Source organism: Corvus cornix, chromosome Z, assembly GCF_000738735.6.
Source record: "Corvus cornix cornix isolate S_Up_H32 chromosome Z, ASM73873v5, whole genome shotgun sequence".
NCBI lineage: Eukaryota > Metazoa > Chordata > Aves > Passeriformes > Corvidae > Corvus > Corvus cornix.
Genome location: NC_046357.1, coordinates 7,070,560 through 7,084,443, shown reverse-complemented (window position 1 = coordinate 7,084,443; position 13,884 = coordinate 7,070,560). Strand labels below are relative to the sequence as shown.

The following is a 13,884-nucleotide window of genomic DNA, read 5'->3' as shown; positions in this document are numbered from 1 at the left end:
TACTGAAAGTGATCTTTCAAGAACCTGCCTTGCAGAAAAACAATTACTCAGATTCAAGCACTTTCTGTAAAGCTAACATCATCAAATCTGAAATGTTGCCTTTATTGAAGCTCATGCTTTGAACACAATTATCTTCATTTTAAGATCTAGAGATCACAAAGGCTCTCAAAGGATCTCAGTTACAGAGATATAACTATAATTGTAAGAAATAAAAGACAAACTTTTAAATTATCGATTATATTATGTATAAATTTTTCCATTTCTTTGAAGAGAAACTTGTTTATATATCTTGTTATAGAAAAACAAGATTAATTATATTGTTAAGAAAAACTCTGAGCAATACAGGCTACACATACATTTTTTAGCTACAGATATAAAGCATACTTGTACATATCCTGAGCGTAGCTCCATTAAACAATAATCTGTCTTCCCAGCTGCAAGAAGAAGCAGTCCCTGTGGCTTGCTTGTTCGAAACTGCAACTGTAAGGATGTCTGAGGGGATGCTTTTGCCATGTTCAGCTCCACAAAGCTATCACCATAAAACGATACTGAAAGAAATAAAGGATAATAAACACGAAATTTAATCACACAAAAAAACCTCTTTTTCTTATCCATACCTAAATATATGTAAAAAATATATATTATTTTCTATATACTTATTAATGTACAAATGAAAATAAATCTCACATATCAAATTCACCAGTCCAAGCCATTTAGTAACAGCCCAATGGCCATACCAGAATGGACAAAGGATGAATACAGTCCAGTACTCTTATCTCCAAGGGTGATAACTGGGAATTTTAAGAACCGTGCAATTACATTGAATAATTTCTTTGTAATACTCCTTCTTTTTTGTTTGCTTTAGGTGTTTTCCTGAGCTTGTCACACCCAGTCTATTTTGTAGTTGCCAAAGAATTTCTCTCTGAGGTATTCCTCTATTTTCTCTTTGGAAACATTTTCATCTACAACGTGCTCTTACATCTCCATCAGAGACATCCTATGCCATCTCTGCAGAGAAGACTCAGAAGTCTCCTGCCACCTGAATCATTTTCAGATGTTTTCATCCCTCTATTCCAGGCAAAACTGCCCTCTTTTCTCCTGTATGCAACCTCCAGCTACCCCTGCCATCCTGTTGGCCAGTCACTCAAATCTGTACAAGCCTCCTTTACTGTCTCCTCCCCTCTATTCTGCCCTGAGGAACAGTAACATCAGTAAGATTTCTCATTTGACTACTCACTGCCTTTACCATCCCCATTATTACTATTCTGAACAGCACAGATCCTAAGACCAAATCCTCAAAACTCTGCTGGTAACTTTCCTCTGACATATGAAAAAAATGTATCAATTATTTACCACCCCCCCTATTTAATCAATTACTTAATATACAAAGCCCTGCACTCCAATGAATGCTAAAAAGCCTTTGGCAGCAAACTTTATCAGAAGTCTTTTGAAACTCTAAATCTTAGACACCTTACCCACCCCCATCAAGAAAACTCCAGGGGGTTTGTAAAGAACTCTTCAAAGAAATCTTACAGACTCCCCAAAGTTGATCCTTCTCACTTGTGCATCTTTTATCCTTGTTACCGTACCTTTAAATTTGAGTTACAGATGTCAGACTTACAGTCTCCTGCTAATTCTTCTTTTAAATAGTGGCATAAAATCTGCCACCATGCAGGCTTCAGGTACCAGAGCGTAAGATCAGATATTACTTAGCAAGCAAGTAATTTCACTCCCAAGTGTTTTAGGTCAACCCTGCTCCTCCCCTGCCTCCACCCCAAAAAAAGAATTTCATTTTGGGAATCTTCCCAGTCAGCAGTAAACACCATTTAGTTTGGCTTCTCTGCAGTAGCCGTGCCCTTTCTTAGTGCTTCTTTTATACTGGTAACTTAATCAACTGGCTGCACAGACTCTCTGCAGGGCTTTTGTTCTTGATATACTTAAGGAGGATTTAGTAAAAGCTTTGATTCCTTCAATATGATCCTTGACCTTTTTTTTTTTTCCCACACCTGTCTATTTTCAAATTTCATCTGCCAAAGTCTATGATGCTTTCAGCAGTGTTTGGATACAGCTTGTAAGAACACCACCAGTTAAATATTTATTTTGCAGTTTTTAGCTTCATTGTGAAATAATTTTCTCATTTTAAAATCAAGCATAACTGCAGAGGACTTTTGAGGTTTAATTTTTCCAGTTCCTACATTAGCTGTCCCCTTGCTCAATCTAATACACTCTGATGACTCTGATGACTGATAGTGTGGTGTGGGAGTGTGTTTCCGTTTGGTTTGGTCCGGGTCTCCCCTTTGGATTTGTATTATTGCGATAACCCAGTTTGCACCCTCCCAGTTTCATGTTAATTGCCGTACTCTCCCTCCTTGTCTCCTCCCGGGCCCCTGCCAATCACGTTGGCACTCCTCCCAGGCTTCTAGAAAGCTCTGGCCGGAGCGTCAAGTGATTGGCCATGGGGAAAGGGTCCCTCCCTTCCTTTCCTCTGATTGGTCCCTTTGTGCGCCCTTCATCCCATAGACCGCACCCTCCCCTTCCATGATTGGATACCCTTGTGATCCCTCCCTTGTCACCACCCCCTCCATAAACTCTGCTGCATGAGCCTTCCAGGCTCACTCTGAGCTGGGTTTTCCTGGGAGGTGCGGGCTGGTGCTCGAGGGCACAATAAACTTCCGGGATTTCACCCAGATTGGAGTCTGCCTCCTTCTTCCACCACCTGCCTCTATTGCTGCGGTCCTGTGGAAGGACCCACGAGCCAGACCTCTGGTTTCCCTGATTCCGGAGGCTGGCCCCCGCAGCCCGCTGCGTCCAGAGCTGACCGGGCTGAGTGGGAACCGCTCCGAAAGGACGCAGAGGCAGCGTGGCTTTAACTCTGACTCTGAACTGGATTGTGCACAGAGTACCAAATCATAAATCTCATTTAGTAGCTAACTCATGAAATAATCAATGATAGCATCTAAAAATTTGCTGTGGGATATATAAAAATTCTAGGCAGCTTCCCCAAGAACAAGATTTCAGCAAACCCAACAGAAAACAACTATGTAATATCGAGTTATATTAAGTACCCAGAGAAACACAGGAAAGATCTTTACGTTACTGAAAGATACATATTTCTTCCAAAGGAAGAGTCACCACTGTGGACAGAAAAATTGATTCCAAGTGGAACAAAAAGGAATTGTTCCCCAGCAGTTTGCTTCTAGTTCGAAAGAAGCTTTCATCAAATAGCTCAAGTACACCTTACAGACTTTATATTAAATTTATATACTGAGAGGACCTATGCCATTTGTTGTACATAGAAATGTTATTCTGTGGGGTAAATAAAGACCTCCTCTTTAAAGCAAGTATTGGAATAACATAACTAGAGACAAATCTCCAGTACAAGCAAGGCCTAACTAATAAGCCAGGAAATAGGTTAAATAATTATAATTTTTTATATTATGCTAAATTCATACTATAGCAGTGTAACTATGCTATCTATCTAACACACAGATGGACTACAGGAGATTGTCCCTACCCTCTAGAGGTTTAGATCCAGTAACACAGGTAAGAGAGAGGAGTCCTCTGATTTCTATCTCAGCAAATGGCTCACTGAGATACTGTCTTCCTGTCCTGGTTTTGGCTGGGATAGTTAATTTTTTCCTAGGAGTTGGTACAGTGCTGTGTTTTGCATTTTTTAAGAGAATAATGTTGGTGACACATTGATGTTTTAGTTGTTGCTCAACAGTGCTCGCCCTAAATCCAGGACATTTCGGTGTCCCGTGCTCTGCAGCAATCAGGTGCCCAAAGAGGCTGGGGGAGCATGGCCAGGAGACCTGACCTGAACTGGCCAAAGGGATATTCCAACATGCCCAGGGTATGAACTGGGGGAACAGCTATTAGTCAGCAGGTGGCAAGGAACTGTACTGTACATCACTTGTTGGTTTGGGGTTTTATTTCTCTCTCTCTTTTTGTTGTCTCCTTTTCCATTACTATTATATTTTACTTTGTTTCAATTATTGAACTGTTCTTATCTCAATCCATGTTTTACCTTTTTTTCACCTTATTATCCTCCCCATCCCACCATGGAGTGGGGGACTGAGCAAGAGACTACTACGTGGTACTTGGTTATCAGTTGGGGTTAAGCCATGACACTTCCTAAAGACCCCAAGAAGCATAACCTAGCTGTCTGAAATAACCTATCTTAATCAAAAAAACCTCCATTTCCTCCAGCACTGCGCATCAGGATAATGTTATGGGTACAAGAAGGTTTCACCCTGAGTAGACCCTTGTCCTCACCCTACTGAGACTCCAAGAAGCAGTCACATTAATTTTGCTACATTACATCCTGGCACCCCTATAGAACTGGGAATTAAAAGATTTCATTGTATTTTATCAGTGGAGTTAGAAATTAATAAGCAAAATCAAAATCTTTCACAGATGTCAATGTCCTGAAAGTTTTATTATGATCACTGTAGTACAACCCCTAAAATCAGTTGTATTTCTGAGTCAAAAGTAATGGCTGCTGGTGGAAATTACTTTTCAATAGACTTGAGTATGTGGGGAAAAAACAATGGATTTTTGGGGAAGCAATTAAGCAGAGACATTATCTATCTATGGATTACTGAGTGCAATTTAGAGTAACTAGAATGAAACTGTAAAGTCAGTATTTTGCAGTGCACCACTGTGATGGGGTTTTAGGACCTCTTCCAGGTTTTATTTTTTGGTTTTTTCCTGTTAAAGGAATTTTCCCCCATACATGTTGCTAGGGGAGCAAATAACTGGGTACTTCAGAAAAACAAAAGACCTGGCTGCTCTTTTTGTTTCACCTGGGTGTGTGGGCAGTCGGTCTCTGCGTTCGAGAGAGAGGGGGTCTGCTTTCTTCGGCTGCTTTTCCTCTTTACTGGAGAAGCCCCAGGATCCCAAGCCCGCCTTTCCCCACCGTTGCGAGCCTTCGCTACGTTGTAGCCCTGTTCACTCTGCCTGCCCGGACCCCCTGGGGGGTTCCCCGTTTGGATACATCTCGTCTGCCATCCGGATTTGTGCTCCTCCCTGCCGTTCCAGCCTGCCATTCCAGCCTGCTGTTCCCAAGGGTCCGGCTGGACACCAGGATCGGCTGCCCAGGGGTTTGTGAAGCTCCTTTGTCCCATCCCTTCCCGGGATCCCAGGCCGCCGGAGCCGCGTGCTCCCCGAGCTCGCTCCGGAGCGCCCCCTGCAGCCGCGGGGGAACCATCGCACCTGTCCTGCTCACCGGGAGCCGCCAGCGCCCCTGCCGGCTGCGAGCGGAACTGCACCCGAGGGGAAAGGGCCCGACAGCCGAGAAGGCTGGGACTGGGTTTGTGATTGTTTGCTGTTACTGCCGTAGTTATTGCTGTTTGTTTGACTGGTTATATATATATTAGTGAAGAACTGTTATTCCTATTTCCCACATCTTTGCCTAAAAGCCCTTGATTTCAAAATTATAATAACTTGGAGGGAAGGGGGTTGCATCTGCCATTCCAAGGGAGACTTCTGCCTTCCTTAGCAGACACCTGTCTTTCAAACCAAGACACACTGGGCAACAGTTTGATATTTATACTATGTATTAACTTCCTGGAAAGAAAAAAAGAAACCTAAGTTAAAGCTTCTGCCTTCCATAAAACTCTTCAGAGTCAGAATCCATCACTGAAGGTGGGGCAGGTAGGCACGGATCCAGCAGCAAACATGATTTTGAACCACCTACAGTGCCTTGGCATGATTTCTGTTTCATTATCCGCCAAACTAAAAAGCATGTCATTACACTACAGTAATCAAGTTCCTCTAGAGCAGACACTTCTAGAATGATTTCTGGTTGAAACTGAGTTATGACTGACCTCAAAATTGATCTGGTGCTTTTGAAAGAAGGACATATTGTCATGGACTATCTGATGTTAATGGCACCATTACAGAAAATAAGTGGAATTCAGCCAGCAATACCAGCCTAGAAAGTCCTTTGCTACTGGAACAGGTGAATTCAACATATCATACAGGGAATGTTTTCTTTGGAATCCCTGTATGTCTGTCTGGGCAGACAACCTATTCTGTAACATCTCTGTGCCTCAAATGGAAAAGGCAAGTGAAAGCAGCTGAGAATAATAATCAGATCTATTAATGCCCATTTATGTACACGGAAATAGACACACAAAGGCTCACAAAAATAGAGGCATAATCACTTGGGATGCAAATTTAAAGATCTGTTCAACCTGACTTACTGGCTAATTTGTGATCCCACTCTTTCTTCCTTCTCCCTTACAGCCAACCCTCAAGTCTGGGGCTGGGGCTACAAATTCTTCCCTGTGTTTCCATCATAACAGGCAATGTTTATACGGGAAGTGTAAGTTTTGAAAATTTTATTTCAAGTAATTTTACTGAAGATTCTTGATCAGCTCTGTCCACAACATCCCTCTTTGAAGCAACCATGAGAAACCAGGCATAGCAAAAGCTTTCACAGTAACAGAGCAAAAGATTTCTCACTCATCACCCAGTGGTGATATTAGGTTGGCCTGTTATCATTTTGTTTGGCTTTCATTCTCTTGTGCTAGAACTACAAACAGCTACCCTTTGAGTAGTCTTTCTCTTCTTCCTGTACACAGAGCTGTCCTGGGTTGTGGCGTATTCTATTACCATCCTCATGAGCTGTTGAAATCAGGTGGGGCAGTGTTTCCTTGCCTCCTCCCCGCAGACTATCTTGCTGTTAATGGCCCATCATTGTCCTGCCACATGACTCAGAGATAACTCCCTCAGGACTATCTTCTGTTAATGAGCCTAATCAACACTTGGCCTCATGACTCATTACCCCATTGTGAGATGCTCCACCCAGAGGGAGGAACCAAGCATTCCATCGTGGATATAATTTGAGATTCTGAACACCAGAGAGAACCTTCCCACTGGATTTCCAGAGGACAGGAGCTACACAGCCACCACTGGACCTTCTGAGGTAGAGCAGACCCTTTTTCTACAGGATCACCACTTCAGGAGGACTGCAGCTACCATTCTACCAGACTGCTACCACCACCCTGACTAACAGGGTGCCAGGTTGTATCCTGACTCTGTCAGTTTAACCCAGTGTTATCCACCTTTATTTTTTTTCCCCCTCCTTTTATTGCCCTATTAAATTGTTATTCTGACTTGGTGTCTCCCACTAGTTTGTTTTCAAACTAGTACAAAAGCACAAAGAAATAAAAGCCTCATCTCTTCTCCACTGCCAAAATTAGTAACCCCACAAATCTATCTACAAGAAACCAAGCTCAAACTCACCACACTGTTAACACAAGCAATGCACCATCATCCAACAACACAATCAAAACTAGAGAGCTAACTGAAAGAATGGATTTTTTTTCTCTTTGTTTCTGTCAGTATCTTTTTTTCAGCTGAGATCAAGTATCTTCTCAGCAATGCCATAAGAACAATGATCTTGGAATCACAGTTTCACACTCATTTCTTAACTGGAAGTAATTCAATGGAGACTTCATGTCTGCTCAACTCCTTTTGGTCTCCATTGTGGATAGAAAACAGCCAGATCTAGAGATATGTCAATTCTTTACTTCTTTGGATCCCTTTTACACCTTACTCCCAAAGAAAGTAATGTAGAAAGGCTTTCCCTACAGTGCCTGAACCAATAATCCAGAAATTTTTATACATATGTAATTCAAAGAGGGTTTTACACTCATGCCAGATGAAAAAGAGGGAAATTTTACCAGGTCCCTTTCTTGCTCCTAGTATCCACAACCCCTTAATATGAAACAAATTGAAATACATAATTTGATCTTTGAGCAGAAAAGAAAAATATTGTAGTTTCATGAAGAGAGATTTTGGACAATGTTTTTGTCTTCAAAATGTTCACGAGGTTATCAGTGCCAGAGTACTTAAAGCTTTCACCAGAAAACTACAGTGTAAGAAAAAATAATGTAGATAACACCTAAGATATATTCAGACATCCCAAATCCTTCTCACAGGGACAAAAATATTACTTTATTTTAAGTACCCAATATATTCATCTTCTGTTCTCAACACTACAATAAATGCTATGATAAGGCCGCAGAATTACTGCTGCTCAGACAAACTGTGCCCATGCAGCCCACTGATTTGCTGTGAAAACAACTATATATATTTTGTTTTACCAGAAGTCATAGAATCTATACTACTTAATAATTAAAGACAAAATCATAAAAGTAAATTATTATGTCTAACATAACCCATGTATTTTCAGTCAGCATCCTCTCTAAATTCCAGAACTGCTGAGCCAGAGGCAGTGTTTTGATGGCTTGTTTGCTGCCTACTGCAGAGTCAAGTCACTCCTGTGCCATGGCAATTCCTCAGCTGAGATCACAGTTCCTGCAGTGGCCTCATCAATAATCTGCAGTATTGGTGAGCTCTACAGGCTGGCTGTATAAAAAGGAATTAACAAGAAGAAGGGGGCAGGGGAGACAGGAGGATGAAGGGGCAGGAATGAATTTACCGGTTTTTTTCACTCTACTATCTCACCATCTGCTGTTATTCTGTGCTGCACTGGCATCTAGGAGCCACAAACATAGAGAAGGTCCTTACCACTACATTTTGATGCACACCCTCCCAAGTTACTCCAACTGTACAATGTCCCTTCAGGAAAATAAAGGTACTTAACTTTCTATATGAAAAACACCAAGTCAGATTAAAGGTTAATTCATCCATCCTAAGAGCACACTCTGGTACAAAGTGTAACAAGCACATCCATCAGCTGTGACTGGTGAGGTACTGGTTTCATCAGCCCTTGTGTATCTACAGGCAACACCTGCTTTAGTAATTTGACTGAATAAGCTTCCCATTGTCCAGCTGAGATCTGCACCTTGAAGCTTGTCCCCTGCAGCTCATTCACAAAGATATAACAGTAACAGAAAGCAACTCACGCAGGTAACTCAGATAAATATTAATCTTTCAGATGACAGTGGTCTTCTATCTCTCTGTTGACAAATTTGGGTATGTTTTTGACTCTACTATTTGGAATGTTCAAGTAGAAGCCCTTCCTAAGAGCACAGCCCATTTCCCTTGTGGTTAGTGAAAAACCGGTGTAACCACTCTTTCTGCACAGCATATTTTTCACACCAATACCAGATTACTAAATACATTCTGCAAGAACTCATTTCAAGGCTGTAGAGAAACTAAAGTGGTATAAGTTTTTTCCCCCTCCCTGCCTTTGTCCTTCCATTCTTAAAAGAGAGCAGTTGTTTCTCCTATTTACACATTTCTCCTATTTACACATTTCGTCTGTACTAACAATTTATTTATGGTGCTTCACTGAGAGGTAGAAGGGTTGTACAATCTAGAAGTAAAGTGAAAGCAGGCTTCCAAATAGTAAAAATACTTTCAGCTATATAAAAGTGCAGCTTGAAGCCTCATTTAAGAGTCCACATGCACTGAATGACAGGCAAACTATGACACCCACTTTGAGTCCCAGTAGTTTCTGCTGTAATTAAGATAAAATATGCAGGTCCCAACAGATGAAGAGGCAGATCTGGCCTCTGTTTCCCTAAACCACAGGAAAAACAACCACCAGCATAAATAAAGCAGGAAGACTCTCCCTTAGGATAGGATTTGAGTGATGGAAACATGTATTCAAAGCCTATTAATAGCAAACATAAATAAGCTTTTGTGATATTAATAACTTTTAAAAGCCTTGTTTACTCTGATTGTACAGCACAAGTGCAGACAGATTTAAAAGGGAGAAAACATTAGTGAAAGAGCACCAAATTCCAGGTATCCAATGTAACAAGTTTTTAAGAAAAAAGGCAGAATGAGAGATTAAAGAATGCATTTGCAATTACTGCATGGACTCACAATTTACACTTATAAACATGCCTAGAGCTTCCCCACAGAACCAAATCATTCCTCTAGCTCCTTCTCACTACCACATCTTAGCACCCAGGTCCAAGATTTCAATCACTGCACCAACTGAAGAGCTGCCAGTCCTCTCCAAAGACAATTCCCTGGTATACAGACACTCCTACAAACGTTTGTAGCTTTACAATGTTTCATTTCTGCACTGAGTAGCTTACCTGGAACAGAACTGACCCAAACTGATTTTTCTCACATGCTTCAAGTATCTGTTCCAGAATTTTTTTCTTCTTGAATCTGACACTAACATTTTTGAAACCACTATGACCATAAAAGAATCCCAGTTTCAAATTTTAAAGAAATACCTACTGAATTCTAGCACTTACACACAGTTACTTTAAAAGTAATTACTATATGCTAAAGTTTCTGAGAAAAAACTTGTCTAAGTGGCATGACAAAGATGCTACGAAGATAGAAGAAAAAGAAAAATTCTTTAACTGAAAAATCTTTCAAGAAGAGTATCTTACATGGCTGACATTTTGCTGGAACTTTGGAAAGGTCTGCATAACTGCCCTGGGTTTCACTGGGATAAAGTTAACTTTCTTCTTAGTAGCTGGTACAGTGCTGTGGTTTGGATTTACAGCACAACAGTGAAAAAATAACTATTTTTTAAAATGTAGTGCAAATAGCAAAAGAAATTGCCAGAGATTTCATGGCATTGTCAGGAGTGGCATATTCTGGAAATGAATATAATCAGTTCTGCTGATTCAAAGCTCAAGAAACTAGCAGTTAAAAAATAAAATTTGACCACAATCACTTTCTTAAAGTAATTTCATAATTGCTTTTTTTGCTTTTGAACAACAGTGAAGAATCAAGTTGGTAGCTAACTTTTTCTGACTGAAACATGACCCCATGTTAGAAACCCTTACAGTTAGTGTGACTGCCCATTAAAACACAAGTGAATGACTTTTAAAGTCCTAATCAGAACTTCATGAGTGCGATGAAATTAAAAATGTCCTTACACTGATGTAATCCAATACTGATGATAGTCCAGTCTCTTACAGTGGATCTCAACACTTCTTACTTTTGCAGGAGGAAAAAGTGAACCTCCTTTCAGTCTGATTCGTTACTATTAATCAACTGGGGGAAAAAAAATTCCAGGAAATACATGCTTAGAAAAAAAAATGCACTCATGGCTTCTTTTTCTTTTACAGCTAGATGGAACCATATTTTTAATATTCTTTTTTTAACACAGTACTTGCTTCATCACAGATAAAATCAAATTCAACTGTTGAGACTGAAAAACACCACCACTACCACGAATACATAATATGGTTTGCTTACAATTCTTACACTCTCCAAAACATGGTGCTGATATTTCAAAAACAGGAGTTTGGTTAATGAAGCTTTGCTACAAGTACAAATAGCAAAAGTAACGCAGCAGAATAAGAGGGGGAAAAAACCACCAAAGAATCAAAACAGGACACTTCATAATGAAAAAAATACTCCTCCATTTTTGTCAGCTTATCTAAGCTGGGAGCAGATGGTATCAACAGCACATAAGAGACACAAGAAAAATGGAAGTGGAAAAGGAAGCTGCCAGATTCATTGGGAGTGCCTTTTAAGGCTAAATGTAATCATTTTTCAAAAGGGAATTCTCAGGGTTGACTTACACTTTCTGAGCACAAAATTCAGTGAGATTTTGTGGGTCAATCAAACACTACCAGAGTGTGTAAGCGTCTTACACTCATCTAAAATGTACACAATGAAGAATATCCCTGTGTTGCATCTAAAAATGCTTTACACACCAGACATGATGATGTTTAAAGGTCCCTTCCAAACCAAAATATTCTAAGATTTCCAGATAAAAGACAGTCCTGTAGTTAAAGCACTGAACATGAAATGAACAGAGCTGATGTTATTTTCTGGTTCCATCACAGAAACTCATTGAAAACTGAAGAGTTTAGAAAGCAACTTAATACCTAATTTCAGTTCATTGCCTATAAGAAACTAGCACTTTTTTTTTCTTCCCAGCCTTCAACTGTCTTCTTCCTTTCACTAGATTATGTCTGGGTAAGGTTATAGCTACGACAGCACTCAGAGTAAGAAGAGAGCTGGAATTTAACAAGGTTTCCTCGTGGTAATGTCAGCCCACATGGCCCAGCAAAGTTCAGCTTGAAGGCAGCTCAACCAGAACATCACAGGTTGGTGCACCTAGAAGTAGCAGGCTTGAGTCCCTACCAGGTGGTTGGGAAATGTATCCTCTGGCTTCACCTTGCGCTGCCAGCAGCACCAGGGACAGAGGACACTAGTGCAACAGAAAGCCATGAAGCACTGGTTGGCCTAGCATTGCTCCCAGTAATATCTACAAAACCCTTTGTCATGTCATTTAAGACAATGCTGCTATACTAGGGATTGCCATCTCAGTGGCACTCATCCCTGACACCCCTGATATGTCTGAGACATCTCTATGAGGAATAAAGAAATTCCTTCATCCACTCTGGCTGCAGGGCCTTCACTCACAAAACTGATGAGAACATGACTTAGAGCTCCACACACTGAAACTCTCTCATGGAAAGACAGGATTGGTGTATTTCATTTATAGTATCTGAATTTAATCCCTTCATTAACTTCTGAAGTAAAAACTTTTTTTTTTTTTTAAATTTCAATTAAGTATTAGTTCATTTCTAACTAGTCTTCTCAGCGAGTGAAACAGATGCCACACAACCACAGAAAACGACCACTCAACATTTCTAAGGAAAGTTATGGTGATTGGTTTGTCTCACATGGGATTGTCAACGAGGGATAGAAGGTGGATGAAGGTGGATGAAAAAGCACACTGCTTCAACTGCGTGCTGATCCATTACTTTAAAAAAAATATTTAAACAATAAATTTTATTACCAGTCTTTGATGCTCAAATTGCAATGTACTTCAAGTTGCATCTCAAGAAAAAAAACCCAAAACTTGCAGCTCAAGTTTTTGGGTGTTTCAATGGTTTTGATGACTGCCCAAGACCTGCACCTTAACATGCATCACTACCGGTAAAGTGACTGGCATGTCTTGGCACATTTGAAAAGCCAGGCACAAGGCAGCTGAAGTTGTATGCTAAAACCCACATACCTGCAGTTTCTGACTGATACTTATCATCGGGACTACTAGTTCACATGCATGCCAGAGCAGGGGAAGGAATTGCAGGGAATATTCGTTCGTACCTCAGCACTTTTCCCCATGGCATACTACAGTTCTGGTAAGGAGTGGGTGGAAAAATTTACATCCACGTTGCTTGCAAAACATCCACGTTTTTATTAGGAAACTATGTCAAGTTCTCAGTGTCTCTGCAGTAGGAGGGAAAGCGGTCACAAGGCGGGCTCACACCTGAACGGACAGCTCGGCCTTCACTTTAAGGCAAGAGGACACCACGCCTTCACAAAATGCCCGCTGTCCCACCACCTGTGCGGCCGCCTGCGCCGCCCGCCCGGCCCCACTCCCGGCCAAGGGGCTGCGGCGGCTGCCGCCGGCCCGAGCACGGGACCCTCGCCGGGCCGGGGCACTCCCCGTCGGGCTGCTGCTTTCGCAGACAAGTCGCTCCAGCGCTCCGAGCAACCCCCGCGCCGGGGCCGCGGTCGGGCCGCGCCGGGCCGCCCCTTCCCCCGCGGGCGCAGGTGCCTTCCGGCCCCCGCCACGGCCCTACCTGCGAGAGCGGGCCGGCCGGCAAACAGCAGCAGCAGCAGCAGCAGCAGCGCCGGCCGCAGCAGCGCAGCGGGCGCCCCGGCCATGCCGGAGGCGCGGCCCGGCGGGGTTCCCCCAGAACGGGCGGCGCTGGGGCAGCGGCGCAGCCCTGGGGAGGGGGAGCTGCGGGGAGCGTCACCGCCCCGACCCGCGCTCGCCGCCCGCTGTCCCGGGATAGCTTCCTCCCTCCTTCCCGCCCTCCTCACAGCGCAGTCCCTGCGCCTCCCCGCCCCAGCTCCAGGAGCACTGGCCTGGGACGGAAGACGGGGCAGTGCCTTCCCACAGCCCGGGCTGCACTTCACGGTTGTAGATTAGCCTGTGCTTGCGGTGGGGCCTGCCCAGTTGGGGGT

The 13,884-nt window shown here is 42.4% G+C and overlaps 1 protein-coding gene across 2 annotated transcripts in view; it reads right to left on the bottom strand.

The window, feature by feature from the left end:
- Positions 1–13,632, bottom strand: part of LOC104686666 (chondroitin sulfate proteoglycan 4-like) — a 44,937-nt gene extending 31,305 nt beyond the window's left edge. Inside the window, exons 1-2 of one of the 2 annotated variants that reach the window (XM_039567437.1) lie at positions 13,497–13,632; positions 385–548 (exon numbers count right to left, since the gene is read on the bottom strand). In XM_039567437.1, coding sequence (XP_039423371.1) covers positions 385–548; positions 13,497–13,581 — 249 coding nt within the window. In that variant the 5' untranslated portion in view covers positions 13,582–13,632. The remainder of the gene's footprint in view (positions 1–384; positions 549–13,496) is intronic. The other variant, XM_039567436.1, reaches the window with a different exon arrangement.
- Between the last annotated feature and the right edge of the window lie 252 nt (positions 13,633–13,884).